Here is a 15449-nt window from a genome sequence, read left to right as displayed (position 1 = left end):
TTCAGTTCTATTTACTCCATATTTTACACCTCCTTTGATGGTTTCTGGTAGCTTTCTCCACCATTCAGAGACAGTTCCTCTAAATGTATGTTCTATAAATCCAAAAGCCGTATATGTTTCCCATTTATTAAATTGTATAGCTAAATCTGTACTTTTTATCCATGTTTCAATAGCTTTATTTTTATCTACACAATCTAAATCTAACCATATTCCCGTTGTGTGGATTGGTTCATTATAAGATTTCATTGGATTTATTTCTTTTATGGTTTGTTTTCTCACATTTCCAGTGTATCTTTTCTGGGTTTTTCTATATTGATTAATATCAGCCTTATTAGGTAATGGGGTACCATAAGGATAATCTTTATATTGTTCTTCATCACTACTAAATTCTACCTTTATATCGTGACTTGAAGATGGATTAGTATTCATTTTTGTATTTTCCATATTTTCAGTTAATTTTTCTAACTGTTTTTTATATTCTTCATACTCTTCTCCTGTAAATTCTAAGAATTTTTGTTCTATTTCTTCTACGTCTGTTATCATATATTGTTTTTCTTCATGCTTTTTTCCCTTATTTTTTGTTATTCTAAAATCTTGAGGTGGATTTATTATAATCCTATCTTTTCCTCTAAGATTATTATCTAATAATGCATTTCCTATTTGTATATTATGTTCTAGATTTTCTAGTCTTTTATGGATATCCTCAAAACTTTCATTTGTAGTGTTTTTAGGTAAATAGGGATAACTAGGTTTTTTATGTTTTTTAACCTTTTCCAAAAATTCTTCAATTATATTTTCTTCATCTACTATATTCATCATTATTTTTGGTTCGTAACATGGCTCTGATACCATCTTATCGGAGTGTGTAGCGGAGGGGTTAATATTTTTGAGCCAATTAGATTCTTCATAAGTATTTAAAATGTTACAATAGAATTTATAAAATTCACTATTTTTTATTAATACTTTTTCTTGAATAATTATGTTTAATTTTTCAATTCTCCTTCTTAAATTAAGAATTAATTTATATATGTCTTTTTCCATTTTGATTGCTTCGTTATTTATGGAATCATTTTTATTTTTTATTCTTGGGTCTAAATATTCTATAAAGAAGTCTTTTAGATCTTCTTCTAGATAGATTAATTCGTTTTCTGTATAGATTTTTAGATCAATAAAATTTTGTATAATATTTGGATTTAAATTTATTAAAGAATTTTGATCTATATATCTTTGAGGATTTATTTGAAGGTTTTCAGACATTGTAGTGGCCTTAGTTGCAATTTCTCTATTAAGGGTATTTTTGGAAAATTGATTGTTTGGAGACTAGTTTTCAAATGTTTTTATTTCTTAGACTAATTTGGAAAATCCTCCTTTTATTTAGGCTATTAAGTTGTATTTCCCCATACATTTCGAGTTTCATCCCTAGCCTTGGCTAGAACTTTAATGCCTGTTTGATGTAGATGTATAGCAAAAAGTAGATAGAAGTTCGTGGATTCCATTAAATGGGTGGTTAAAAGTTAATGAAAGTTGTTGGTGGAATAAAATGTGTGGCTAAGAAAGTATTTGACCAGCTTTTAGCTAAAAGTAGCATACCAAGCACTTAATAAACCACGATTTTTTGTTCTAGAACTGAAACGATTTATTTTACTCTCCAATCATTTGTGTTCTTCTTTGGTATATGATAGTGTCTTCATATAGTAAAGCAAAGGCTCTTTTCCATGTGCATTTTAGTCCATATGCCTCCCATGTTCAGAGAGTGTGTCTAATCTTGCCAAATACACAATGATCCACCTGCCAAAATCTTTTCCTTATTTTAAGGATTATGTCAATTCCTCTCCCTGGCCAATGTGACCGTTGGGTAATTTTATTGGAATTTTGTTTGTTCAAAATCATATGAAAAAAAAGGGTTCAACCATACGACCGCATGAATTAAGCCCATACGGTCGCATAAGGCCCTTCTGAGAATGAAAGGGCCAGCAAGGCTATAATCATGCAATTGCATGGCTATAGCTCATGCTGTCGCATGGTTGATAGATTGTGACCGTTGGGTCGATTTTTGACCTTTTTTCTTTCAAAATTGGTGGCTTTTCATCCTTGTTTTTACACAATTTTTTAGGGGCTTGCCAAGGCCTATAAATTGGTGATCTAAGTGCAAGAAACAATATTAAATTCCATTGAGATCTATCCCTAAATTATTCTTCCAAAATTGAGAAGAAAATTATCACATAATCATTCCATTTCTTTTCACTTGTTCATTGTGAAGATACACTTTTTGATGCGGACATTGGCCATCGGCCCAATTATTTTACTTGTTTTTATTTAATGATGTCTTTTTATTTCATTGGGCTTGTCTAGTGGGTTTGGCTCAAGCCCATGAATATTAGGTTTCTTTTGTTATTTATATATTGGTAACTGGAATTGAAAGACGGTTGATGAATTAATGAAATGAATATGCTTGGTTATTACGTTTTCCTTCCCCTTCCTCCCTAACTTCTCCTTCTCCTCTGGGTTTCTTCCCCTGCTGCCGTCTTCTTCTTCTTCTCTTCTCCTTCTTGCTGAGGTTCTGCAATTCTTCTTCTTCTCTGCTGTTTTATTCTGTGCATGAATCATTCCATTTATCCTGCATCAAAGTGGTATCAGAGCTAAACTTGACTTTCTTCACCCATTGCTCAAAACCAGTCGATTTACTCTTTTGCCGCCACCGCTGCCACCATAATTGGGAAACAGGCCAGCCCCCACCATAACCGCTGCTTCAACTCTCGCCATCACAACCACAGGCCTCGCAACTTCCCAGCATCTTCACCATTACATACAAAACCACCAATCCATCGGCATCACAAAACATTCAGCAACCCCAAACCCAAAACGTGTACCTAGCAGTAACCGTCCCTCTTACCTGCCAACAACTACCAATCTTCCCATAACCTACAACCCACTAAACCCATAAGAAACCGCCAACCCAACAGTAACCGCCGACAACTTCATAGTTGATAACTCCGCCAAATTCAACCACCTAAACAGTGAACCAGAAAATTTTAACTAAATCACAGGCGCTGATTTTCCCACACGCTATCATCACTTCCTCCAAAGCTACATACGCAACTAGAGAGAGGGAGAGATTTTGTGGAGGGCTTCACTTTCGCTTGAACCACCAGGCGACTGCCACGCCCTTCGATCGCCGCTTCCACTTGTGGCACCCAACCACCATCATCGTGCAGCTGCCGACTCTTCATCTCCATCGATCCATAATTTTCTCCAAATCACGTGAATAGGGTTGGACGGATTTGGCTAGCAATTATAGAGGGTATTTGATTTCCAATTTGGGCTTTTCAATTCTGACATTATTTGCATGTGGTTTTCTTTATACCCCTGTTGATTGACACAATCGCTCAGACGATTCAGTTGCCGCTTTGTCACCGTAGTCGTATCTATCATGAGATTCATGATTACGGTATTGTTTAACTATTGTAAGTCCCCTAAGGTAACAATTTTATTATATTGAATATATACTTTTATTTTAGTGTCTTGGCTTGTCAAAAAAAGAAAAAAAAATGTTATGGGCGTGAATATCAAACGTTAGGAGTCCACATGTTGACAAATGGACGAAAACTTCTTCAATTTTCATTTCCTTCTAATGGACTATCGTCACTTGCAAACACTGAGTATTTGCTTTCACGAGTGGACCAATTGCCTTCTGTTTCCATGCTTGCGTCTATTAACACACTTAGCACAACATTGGTTTCAAATAAGCTATTAAGACATCCTCAAGTTGCTATACAAGTAGCAGTTGTTTCTTGTCTTGGTGAAATATTCCACATTACGACACCCAATCTCCCTTTTGTGATGAGATATTGCAAGATATTTTTTCTTGATTATATCATCATTTGCATATCTCACGAGCACTCCTATCAATTTGTATGCTACGACAGTTAGGATACTAGATACAATGGCTAATGCAAAATATTGCCTTATCATGTTGGACCTAGATTATGAACGTATGATAATTGACATGTTTCGACACTTTCTTATAGCTCTAAAAGGAAATCATTTAGGGAATGTCGTCACATCCATAGAGACTATCACGACCTTTACATTGGAAGAAAGTGACAATATTCATATGGACTTGATTATCCTTCTTTTGGATAGTGTTCATGATAAACACAAAGATGTTTCTCCCATTGCATTTAGCGTGATGGAAAGACGTTTTGAGAAGTGTGCTGACATAATCAAATCTTACTTGTTAGGAGCTATAAAATCTTTAGGGGTTTGTTTAGATGATTATAGTGCCGTTCTTTCCTTCATTTTCACAGAATTCGAAAGTTGTGAACAGTGTATCGTGTCCTCTCTTTTGACCACACCTGTAGTCGATACACTTAACACTGACATAATTGAGAAAGTACCTAAAACGATGCCATCGAAGTAAAACATTTCAGATGTCCTAAATCTTGTGCCTGCTATGTTACATGACTTTCATGTTGATTTTGTTTTAGTTCTTCCTTAATTATACGATACTCCGCGGGTTGCTACATTGTTTTCAAAGGTCATTACTTGATTGCACACTCTTCCTATTGACATTAGGATGTTGCCTACTAATTATTGACAAGCTATGCTACTAGCTAATCATTATGTTGGTAATGCTCCTAAATTTCATGCCAAGCTAAAAGGTCAAATCATTTTCAATCTTGAAATTTTTGAATTTACTTTCAATGTGCAACATAAATTAGAATGCTCTATTGATGAATACTATACTTTATTACGAGTCTCCTTAATCTGATTCGAAAATGTTTTTGCACCACTTGTATAAAGATTTTTCCTGTGACTGGCCATCTCAAAATGAAAGTTATATTTTCAATATAGAAGAATTGTTTCTTAATTGGGGCCCATTCGTGCATTCGATGTTGCAATCTTTTGTCTCTACAAGCTAGCTTTCGCTGCTAACTTTGTATGCTCTTCATTATACACAATCACGTGAAGATTTGGGAGATGAGCTGCATGAGCGTTTACTAGTTGGAGATCAATATCGGTATTGATTAAAAAGAGAGATCGTCCTCCTTGGGTGGATCATAGCTTTGAGGGTAATCTGCAGCTTTCACTGTTATCAACTGTTGAATTCCGATATTTGGGGTCATCAGAAATATCGTCCCTCATGGTAGTTCAACCACTCGACGGGGTCGAGTTTTTCTCCCACCCGAGAGAGTTGATGCGGACATCGGCCAGTGGCCCAATGATTTCGCTTCTTGTGTTATTTAATGATGTCTTTTCATTTTATTAGGCTTGTCTAGTGGGTCTGGCCGAAGCCCGTGAATATTAGGTTTCTTTTTTTATTTATATGTTGGTAACTGGAATTGAAAGACGGTTGATGAATTAATGAAATGAATATGATTTGTTATTAAGTTTTTCTTCCCTAACTTCTCCTTCTTCACCGGGTTTCTCCCCTTGCTGTCGTCTTATTCTCTTCCTCTTCTTTTCTCCTTCGTGTTGAGGTTCTGCAGTACTTCTTCTTCTCTGTTGTTTTACTCTGTACAAGAATCATCCCATTTATCCTGCATCACTTTTGCTTTTGGTGTTCTTCTCATCAAGACTTGTTTAATTCTACGAACTATTTGTCGGAAATCCTTAAAAAGCATTGGAAATGAGGCAAATAATATTTGAGGATAGCGAGATCAATTTTGTGTTCAAGCCTTCTTTAATTATTTCTATATTCTTCCCTTTGTTGTGTTTCATTTTTCCTTCTCTATCGCCTTAATTTTCCAACAATTTTCTCCTTCATTTAAGCAAGTGGCTGGTTGAAATTTTGTCCTCAAATTAACCAAGTGACCTTTGGGTAATGCTACTCATTTAGCAAAAGTCTTTCACTTTAAATGTTGGTTGGGCTTGGACATGGTCTAGAGTTGCTTTATTCTTGTATTGGACTTCGACTTTTCTTGGACTCAAGTAGCCCTTTTATTTGAACTTTGACTTGCTTCACGAGTTGGACCTCGACTGATACATTTTTCAACTAATATAAGAGTAAGTTATATAAATTATTTTTCAAGGAAAAAATTCCAAAATGATCATTATTGTTATTTCAAATGACATTGATCTCACTTGATAGTGCAATAAATTGCATTTATCACTTTATGAGACTGAAAATTTGGTAGGAAAACATTTGCTTCCAGACTGAAGTTCTATTGAATGCGTTTATTTGCATGTTTGGTAGGTGATTAAGTACTATAAATTGTGAGTTCTATGAAATGTATGAATAAAAGGAATGTTTGACCAAAAATGATTAAATTATTATCCCTTCCCAAACATTCTCTTGGTTTATTTATTTTGTTAGAGACATGTATATGTGTTCTCCATTTTATTTATTCACTGGAACTTCCAAGCATTTTAGATATATCTTTTTTACAAGTAGAGTTCAAAGATTCGAGGAGAGTAATTTTTGAGTTGCATAATATAATTTGAAAATTAAGATTGAAGAACATTTTTTATGCACAATTTTGAAATTAAATATAAGACTCCAAGCTCTTGCTTAGAAAGCTTGAGTGTTTATTCACCTTAATTTCTATGAATCAACTATTATGATTCTTAGAATTAGGATGTGACCCGAATTCCATTTTGAAGATGATTGAAAATTCTAATTAAAGTCGATATTAAGAGGAATTCTATTTGTTACTATGTTTTTAGAATCATATTCGAAGTTTTTTGGCAAATTTTAGTTGAAATTCTATTTGGAAGCCCAATTGGAAGTTAGAATTTGTGTTGAATTTGAAGAGATCAAAATATGGATCAGGGAGGACTTTTCGATGCAATTATGCTTGCCTAGCGCTCGATTGGAGCTTGAGCGAACAAAACAGTGAAGTTGTCTCCCACCTGGCGCTTGAGCACCATATTCATCCAGCCTAGGATCGTTTTCGCATTTTGACTCATTTTGAGCATTTTTTTCATCTATAACTCTACTTTTAGGGTTTGAAACATCCTTTTTATATATTTGGCTTTTCATTGTATTTTAGAATAAGTTAGACAATCAAAAACATAAAATCATTGTAATTCTTTCTCCATATTTTATTGAAAACTCCATTCTTCTACCAATTATTTTGTTCTTAAGTTTGTGATCAATTACTTTATATTGTGTCATATTATTTTCTTACCTATTGTCACAACGGATTGGCATTGGAGTTATCCAGTATTTTCTTTGTTGTTTATAATGATGATGAAGTACCTTCTTAAGGTCTCACGTTGAAGGACTTGTGCCTTGACATTTTGCACGTCTACGAGATAACAAAGAAAGAGGCATCTGTCCCTTACTTTTTATCAGGATATGGATATTCTCCGTGGAGACTATTTGATTGGAAATGAGGATTCTTGTCCCTGGAATTCCCTTTCAAGTTGTAACTTTTATGTATTTGTATTTCAGCAAAGGCAGGTCCCAAGGATTTTCTGCACATTGATGATTTTGACAAGGACACCATTCTAAGCATCTTGGATCGAGCCAAGGAAGTCAAAGCACAAATAAAATCAGGAGATAGGACATATCTCCCATTCAAAGGCAAAACAATGGCAATGATATTTGCCAAACCATCCATGAGGACACGAGTTTCATTTGAGACTGGGTTTCACTTGCTTGGCGGCCATGCCATATACCTTGGTCCTGATGATATCCAGATGGGTAAGCGGGAGGAAACTCGTGATGTTGCACGAGTCCTTTCTCGCTATAATGATATTATTATGGCTCGAGTTTTTGCTCACCAGGTATGCTGGTGAGTTCTCTTGTTAAAGGTCGTCTTCCTTTTGAATGCATGTCACTACGATAGATTCTTGCAACTTTGATCTCATGAAAACGAAAGACTTTACTACATGCATATCAAATGAAGCAATGAGTGTATGTAGCACTGGCTTGTTCTATGCTAATGATATATGTGCCTGGAGGTCCGACTTGTTGGTTATTATGATGGTTTGGTCACCTAATTTGTACAACAAATACATGTGTGTTCAATTCTTGTCCTAAACAAGGATAAGGTGTTCTCTTGTGTTTGTGCTCTGATGGGTTTATTAAGCTCGCCGGATTGGCACAATTCTGGCTGGCTTGTATTTTAGTCAGAAGATAGAACCAAACGTATTGTAGATATCTGAATTAAAGTAGTATTTTCTATAGAGAATAAGTTTCTGGACAATGATATCATATTATATGCATGTTTCATTTCTTTTGCAGGATATTCTAGATCTTGCTAAATATGCAAGTGTCCCAGTGATCAATGGTTTGACAGATTACAACCATCCTTGTCAAATAATGGCTGATGCGCTCACAATAATTGAACACGTTGGTCAACTGGAAGGAAAAAAGGTTAGCTTATATGCAACCAGAAAAGACACTCCTTTTTTTCAATTTATATATTCAAAGTAAAAATACTGAGCACTTTCTGCTTGGTTATTGGAACTTCAGGTTGTTTACGTTGGAGATGGAAACAATATTGTTCACTCCTGGCTGTTATTGGCATCAGTCGTTCCTTTCCATTTTGTGTGCGCTTCACCTACAGGTTATGAGCCGGATGCAAGGACAACTAAGAGAGCACTAAGGGCTGGAGTTAGCAAAATTGAGATAACTAACAATCCAAAGGAAGTTGTTAAAGGAGCCGATGTTGTGTATTCAGATGTTTGGGCAAGCATGGGGCAAAAGGAAGAGGCTGAATATCGCCGTCAAGTGTTTCAAGGGTTCCAGGTACACCTGCATGTAACCTTACATTTATTTAATTTAGATTGGACATTTTTTGAAAATGAGACTTGAGAAAACCGGAAAGATAATTTTGCTGGATATAGGTTTGCTTGGAGATATGACATGTGAGTTTCTTGCACGTGCTTTAAATTGTGTTTTAGTTGGGGTTGGAGGAACGCAACAATATGTTGCGGCTGAAAGATCATTGGTTGGAATGATAATATACTATTAAGCACTTGTTATCTAGAAGCCCTATAGGCAGGTTTGTTAGGTAGGATTAGATTCCCTTGACTGTATTAATAAAGAAAAATAAGCCAAAATTTTATTCATTAAATTATATTGTTTAATCATGTCCAGTATGTGCATTTCCTGAACTTGAACTTAATCAATGATACATCTTATCTTACAACAATCTCAATGCACGTAATTATTTGCAGGTGAATGAAGAGCTAATGGAATTAGCTGGTCCAAACGCCTTTTTTATGCATTGTTTACCAGCTGAAAGAGGCGTGGAGGTTACTAACGGGGTCATTGAGGCCCCAAACTCCATTGTCTTCCCCCAAGCTGAGAATCGGATGCATGCGCAGAATGCAATCATGCTTCACGTCCTTGGGTTGTGATCGTCGGAATCTTTGTTTGGTTAGTGGATTTATATATAATCCTTGGTTTCTTGTGTTACTTCATTTTGTTGTTGCACCATTGCAGAACTTGAGGGAGTGTTTATCCTGTATACTTTATGTTTCTATGAACTTGGATTATACCCCATAATTGAGGTATTCTATAGTTCAGTTTACAATTTAAATATTATCATTGAGGCCTGCGAATTATTATTATTATTATTTTAATTTATATGATAAATTCAAGATTAGATATTTGTACTCAGTATCAGTCGAGAGTGGACTTGTGGCATTGAGATATTGTATACTTTGCTGCGTTCGTTCCTGTTAATTTTAGCTGAGTTAACTGTTATCTTCTTTTTATTTTCCTTGATATTCATGGTGATTTGAATTAATAAGAATTTTTTTTAAATGATCTAACAATTAATTGATATATCCTGTCATCGATACTTACATTATGTTTATGAGATTATTTTTCTTGAGTTAATATGATTTATGTTTGGCTGGAAAAAATATAAAAATAAAATAAAATAGGAAAGATTTGGTCCTTTACCACCATATATAAAAGTTATACATTCATAAATATTAAAAGTTATATCTTTACCAGAATCAGGTGTACACAATATTTGGGTGGAAAAATTGTACCATTGATCCAAAAATTTTATAAGCTGATTCATACTTTTTGTTGTAGCATACTATCAGTCTCAAATAATAATTTATTTATTTATTTTTAATTTTTGTAATTATCGCATAACCATAGTAAACATTGCAACACGTTTCACTTCAGTATCACATTGAAATTCTAAATTAAAATTAATTATATAATATTAAATACGTGAGGATCACTTGACAATTTAAAAGAAGTTAAATCAATTTATATATTTGAGAAAAAATTGTGCAACAATGTGAGAAAGTCAAACTCGTTTCTTTTCCAGGGTTATAAAAGATTAGAGATTAATTTTTTTTATCGATAAATTTTAATTATATTTCTCAAAAATTCATATATAGATATTGTGGGCATACCCAAACATTACAAAAATCAAGTAAAATATAGTTACACTGGGCATTCCCGGGCAAAAGTAAAGATCAAATTAAACACAATCGAGACAATCTATAAACTCATGGCTAAAGACTCAAAATGAACTAAAACATATGGGTACAAGGGGAACATGACCTTGAAGATTAGAGATTAATTTGTTATTAGATTGTGGGAAGAGGGGAATAATATTTTAGCTCGTTTGATGGGACTTTATTTATTTATTTTTGTAAAGAATTTTTTAGGATAAATTACTGTAGGTCATTTTTACCTAGATCCTGTTTGACCCACCTTTTTTTCAAAAAAAATAAATAAATAATACATTCTTAAATATTGATTTGACATCATTTCAATTACATACATTCTTCAATAAAATAATATTACACATAAATTCAAAATTTTTTCTTATTTTTTAATCACACATGTTCAATCAATATACTATTTAAAAATATATTTTTATGAAAATAATGTGGCTCAAACAAGGGCCTAAGAGCTCTTCTAGTTCGACTAAATAATTTTAGAAAATTATCCAAATATGTTTAAAAGTAATTTCAAATGATTTTTAATTTTTCAAAATTTTTATCATCCTATTTGGACCTAGATACATATCGACTTTTTCCCATATATTTATTAAAATACTTCAACAGATTACAGACTTATTGCATGTAAATATTTATTTAATTATTTTACATATTAATTGATTGGATTATTACATTACATTTATAATAACACTAGTAGTTGGCCCATGCAATGCATGGGCTATGTTATTCTTCAGGTAATATTAACGTGTTGAGTTTGAAGGGTTGACGGGAGATAATGAGATTAACAAAATAAACTCAATTTGACAAGGTAAATTTTCATGTGATTTTAAGAATAAAACACAGTTTCGAAACATCTCAAGAGCATAAAGATACAAAGAAAATATTTTCTTTAACACCATTAATAGAAATAGAATAGAACCATCTACTATCCTGAAATTCCGAGTGCCTGTTAACCTGTTACATTAAAAAATGAAATTAGTTGTAGCGAAAAAACTAAACATTTATGCAACACAGTCATAATTTTACACTCAAGAAATTATCATTGTTAAGGAGCCACAATTGCAGAACATCCACTTATAGTAGATAAAGGGAGACTGACTAACTAATCATATATTTTTTGACTTTTTTCAATCATGGGACCAACATCAATATCCAACAAAGGCATGCAAGATTATTTAGATGCATTGATTGCATTCCATGTATATAGTTAAAGCTTCCAACTTGAGACGATTGAACTTAGGCTCGTATTTGACGCAATTCCCACTCCACCTTAATTACTTATTTGGCATCATTTCCAGAAACAATAAGGAATGGAATTCTGATCAACCCAAATTCTGTAATTCCATAATTTCATCAAAGATTTTCCATGGTCACAGTTACCAAGCAAAGAAAATTGATATTAGAAGATTGTTATCATATCGAATTGCTACAAGTTAAGTCAAAGAAGTGGTGCTCAACACATTGGTAAAGAAGCCAAATGCAAAATTTTGGTAGAAATTATAATAAATAAAATCACCAATAGAAGAGAAAAAAGCGCACCTTCCTTTTTAAGCAAAGCAAATCTGGATCCCAAGAGATGAATTATTTGAAAAGAAAGAAGATGCATGCATCCACACAATTTATACATATATCAAACAAAATTCAACTTTCAAATGGTATATAATATAGGTAGAGCAGTTAGGGCAACGAAAGCACGCAACAACGTTGTACAAGGGAGGAATGAAGTAGGGAGACAGATAGGAAAGCGAATACTATTGCATATCGTGCAAACCCTGATCAAAGTAACAATAAAATAGTTAATTAACTCTAATTATAAAAGCTTCAAATCACATGACCTTGACATCCAATTCAACTGAGATCCCGAGATAGCCAAAAAATAATAATAATAATAAAAAAAGAAAGAAAGAGAAAAAAGAAAAAATATCCACAGAAAAAAAAATTTATAGGAAAATTATCATCGAGAAATCAATCTTAGGTTAATAGGTCATTTTTCAACCAAATCAAAGTATGTTAAATAGGGTTCCAGATATAAAAAGCTTGATATAAATTTGTAAGAAGAAAAAAAGCTTAATATGAGTTGGTCGATGTTCATGTAGCTTGCGTTTGAATGACAGGTAAAGCACTTGCTCCTATATATATTTTATCGTTAGTAGCTCTTTATAAGAGAAGGAATGTAAATAAAAGCATCTTGTGTAACAATATATAACATTTTCAACAAGGCAAAAAAATCAAGAGGGTCAAACATTCCCATTGAAGAACTCACAAGAAAATTTGTAGTTGCAGACGATCCCCAGTATTTCAATGATGCTAAATTATAAGCTCTAGCAACCTTTTCTTACTGTTCATATGCTCCTAAATGATTTTACATCCTTCTCCTGTACTTAGAGGTGTAAGTCTGACAACAAGGATCTATATCACACAATATATAAATTCACTTTTAGGATGAAAGTCAGCTAATTTTTTCTCCTAACCCAAATTTGTACTTATTCCAAACCTCCCCCCTAAAACAAAAAATTAAAAAATTAAAAAAATAAAGACCTAATTTTATCTCTCAAATATTACATTCCCTAGTTAGTTCACTGAATAAAAATAATTACTTTACAAGACTGTAGATACTATAATAGAGGAAAAATCAACTCACATGCAATAGTAGAGTAATAAAATGAAGAGAACTACCTTACAGGTGTTGGGACATAAGAAGCTACTTGCTCCTTGCTTGGTGATCTTCCCAACGCGAATGAAAACAAGAGACATGCAGAAAGACTTAGACAGCATACCCACTTCCAATAGCTGAAAGTGTTGTTTCATTATCACAGTAGGTAGATGTCACTTGAGTTGATAAAAGGAAACAAAAGGGGCATTATGTACACTGCCTTTTCCATATATAACTGAAGCACATATCAATAGGAGAGACTAAATAAAATTATTCCAACTCAAATATATCTTTCCTAGCCAACAAAGTAGAGAATTGTAACAAATCAAATATGATTAGGGGAATATTTTATTTGCAACATAAAGTAAGAATTGAATGAAGCGTAATGAAAACTACGTATTGGAAGCTCATTATCCTATTTTGTTGGCTTCCTCTTTCACAATAGAAATTGCTCATTGTCAATATTATTATTTATTAATTCAAAAGCAAATCAATAATAATTGAAACAGAAGCAAATAAGAAGTGATTCTCTATTATGTACATGAATACTCACCTCGCTCAAATATTTCCAATTCCATCGAGGCTAATTTTTTTGTTATCCTTGTCCTCTTTATACAATCAATCTCCGATAAAAATTGGATTCTTATAGTATAATAAAATTCCTATCTATAGTGGACTTAATCAAACACCAAATATTCATGCTATGCCTTGTTTTAAATAATTTGTCAATATTGTTCCTCCATCTTACCGAGATCTCATTGCTAAGGAATAAAATTCTTCGGTTTTCATCTTTTAAAACATATTAATCTTAATTTGATGCAAATTATAAAAATCTTCTAAAATCAATTATTAAATTTACTAAATACAATGGGGTACGAACAATACAAGTAAATGAAAATCACTTTTGCAGGCAAATCAGGATTGGACTTAATGAACTCATTTCCCCAGGCATTCATCATAAAATCCATAGTAACAAAACAACGGCATATTTAGAATACTAAGGGGTTAAACGAAATCGAAGTAAATTACTCAGCTTCAACTAATATCTGATACCTGGAAATACTCAGGCATCCACAGTGGAAGAACCACGGCTTTTTCTAAAAGTCTTTTTGCTTCGCTCAACCCAACCACATCATCCTATCTGATACCAGGATTGGTCTCCAAGACATCCCTTTGAAGTATAGCAGCCAAGTCTCCATTGGGCCCTTCATGTTGCACCTTCTTCGACTTTCCCTACCTAAATTCATAAAAGAATGGACTTTGTTTCACTCCCTTTTTCATTCCAATTACTATTCCAGAATATGCTAATTCCCTGCACCATTAAGAATAAATATTTTTAAAAATTAAATACATTTTCTACAAACACGATAATATTATAACACTTTCAGCAATTAACTCTTGAAAGTTGAATCTGTTCCTCATCTATGTCATTTAAAATCAAGTTTATTTTCTCCTCATTAACACCATTAACAACATGATGCAGATACTACATAGTTTACAAAACTGCTAGATAGTTTCATGAAATGCCTCATAAATTCACTAATAGGACAAGTAAACTGCAATTTTCACAAACCATTTGCCCCATAGTTTGCTCAAGTAGGCTCAACAACGAGATTACGTGACAATATAAAGGGAATAAAAATGACTTGCGTCAAGACACAAGAAGGTTATAAATAGAAACCACAAGGGCTTACCTTGGCGAGGCCATTTCATAAAAGTAATAGAGTGGCAAGTTGGCAAAGAAGAGCCAAGTAGTGTCACTACCAAAGAAGTATCAAGTGTGCTCTTGCATTGAATATCACAGAAGTTAATTAGTCAAAACAATAGGAACAAAAATGCATCCATGTAAAAGATATAATCTGAAAGTTATAAAATCAAGAGTAGCACCATGTACTAAAAGCTCACCAAGAGTTCCAAAAGAAAAATGAAAAAGGACATTTTGACCATAGATCCCACCATTACAATCAAACTGATTTGGCATTGAACATAAGACATGGGTTGCCGTTTCATAAAGTGATATAATAAGTATTTTGTCTCCAAGAATTAGAGGAAAAAGGCTAATACACTAATTTCCATAAGTTTAATACTAAACAAAGTCAAAGATGATATTCAGAATTAAAACTTGAAACGGAATAAAATTGGAAATCAGAATTGAATTTGATGACTAATAAATCCAAACAGCATTCCAGATTTAACTGAAATTTAACAGGCACTCCTTTAAACGTGTTAGAGGATCCCAAATACCCATATTTTGATCGTCGCATAACTTGATTCACTTAATACGCTATGAGTCTACACTAATTTCAGCTAGCAAATTATGGATCCTAATTCTCTTTTCAACATCATATTGAGTAGATCAACCATATAAAAATTCAACATTAATCTAAATAGTGCACAAAATTGAGGTTTA

The 15449-nt window shown here is 33.3% G+C and overlaps 1 protein-coding gene across 1 annotated transcript in view; it reads left to right on the top strand.

The window, feature by feature from the left end:
* LOC111370933 (ornithine carbamoyltransferase, chloroplastic-like) overlaps positions 1–9497 on the top strand; it is a 16054-nt gene extending 6557 nt beyond the window's left edge. The window contains exons 2-5 of the mRNA XM_022992840.1: positions 7397–7731; positions 8192–8323; positions 8423–8698; positions 9130–9497. Coding sequence (XP_022848608.1) covers positions 7397–7731; positions 8192–8323; positions 8423–8698; positions 9130–9312 — 926 coding nt within the window. The 3' untranslated portion in view covers positions 9313–9497. The remainder of the gene's footprint in view (positions 1–7396; positions 7732–8191; positions 8324–8422; positions 8699–9129) is intronic.
* The last annotated feature ends 5952 nt before the right edge of the window (positions 9498–15449 follow it).

This window comes from Olea europaea, chromosome 21 (genome assembly GCF_002742605.1).
Source record: "Olea europaea var. sylvestris chromosome 21, O_europaea_v1, whole genome shotgun sequence".
Classification (NCBI taxonomy): Eukaryota; Viridiplantae; Streptophyta; class Magnoliopsida; order Lamiales; family Oleaceae; genus Olea; species Olea europaea.
Note: the sequence above shows the minus strand (reverse complement) of the source record. Positions and strands in the feature narration are given on the sequence as shown.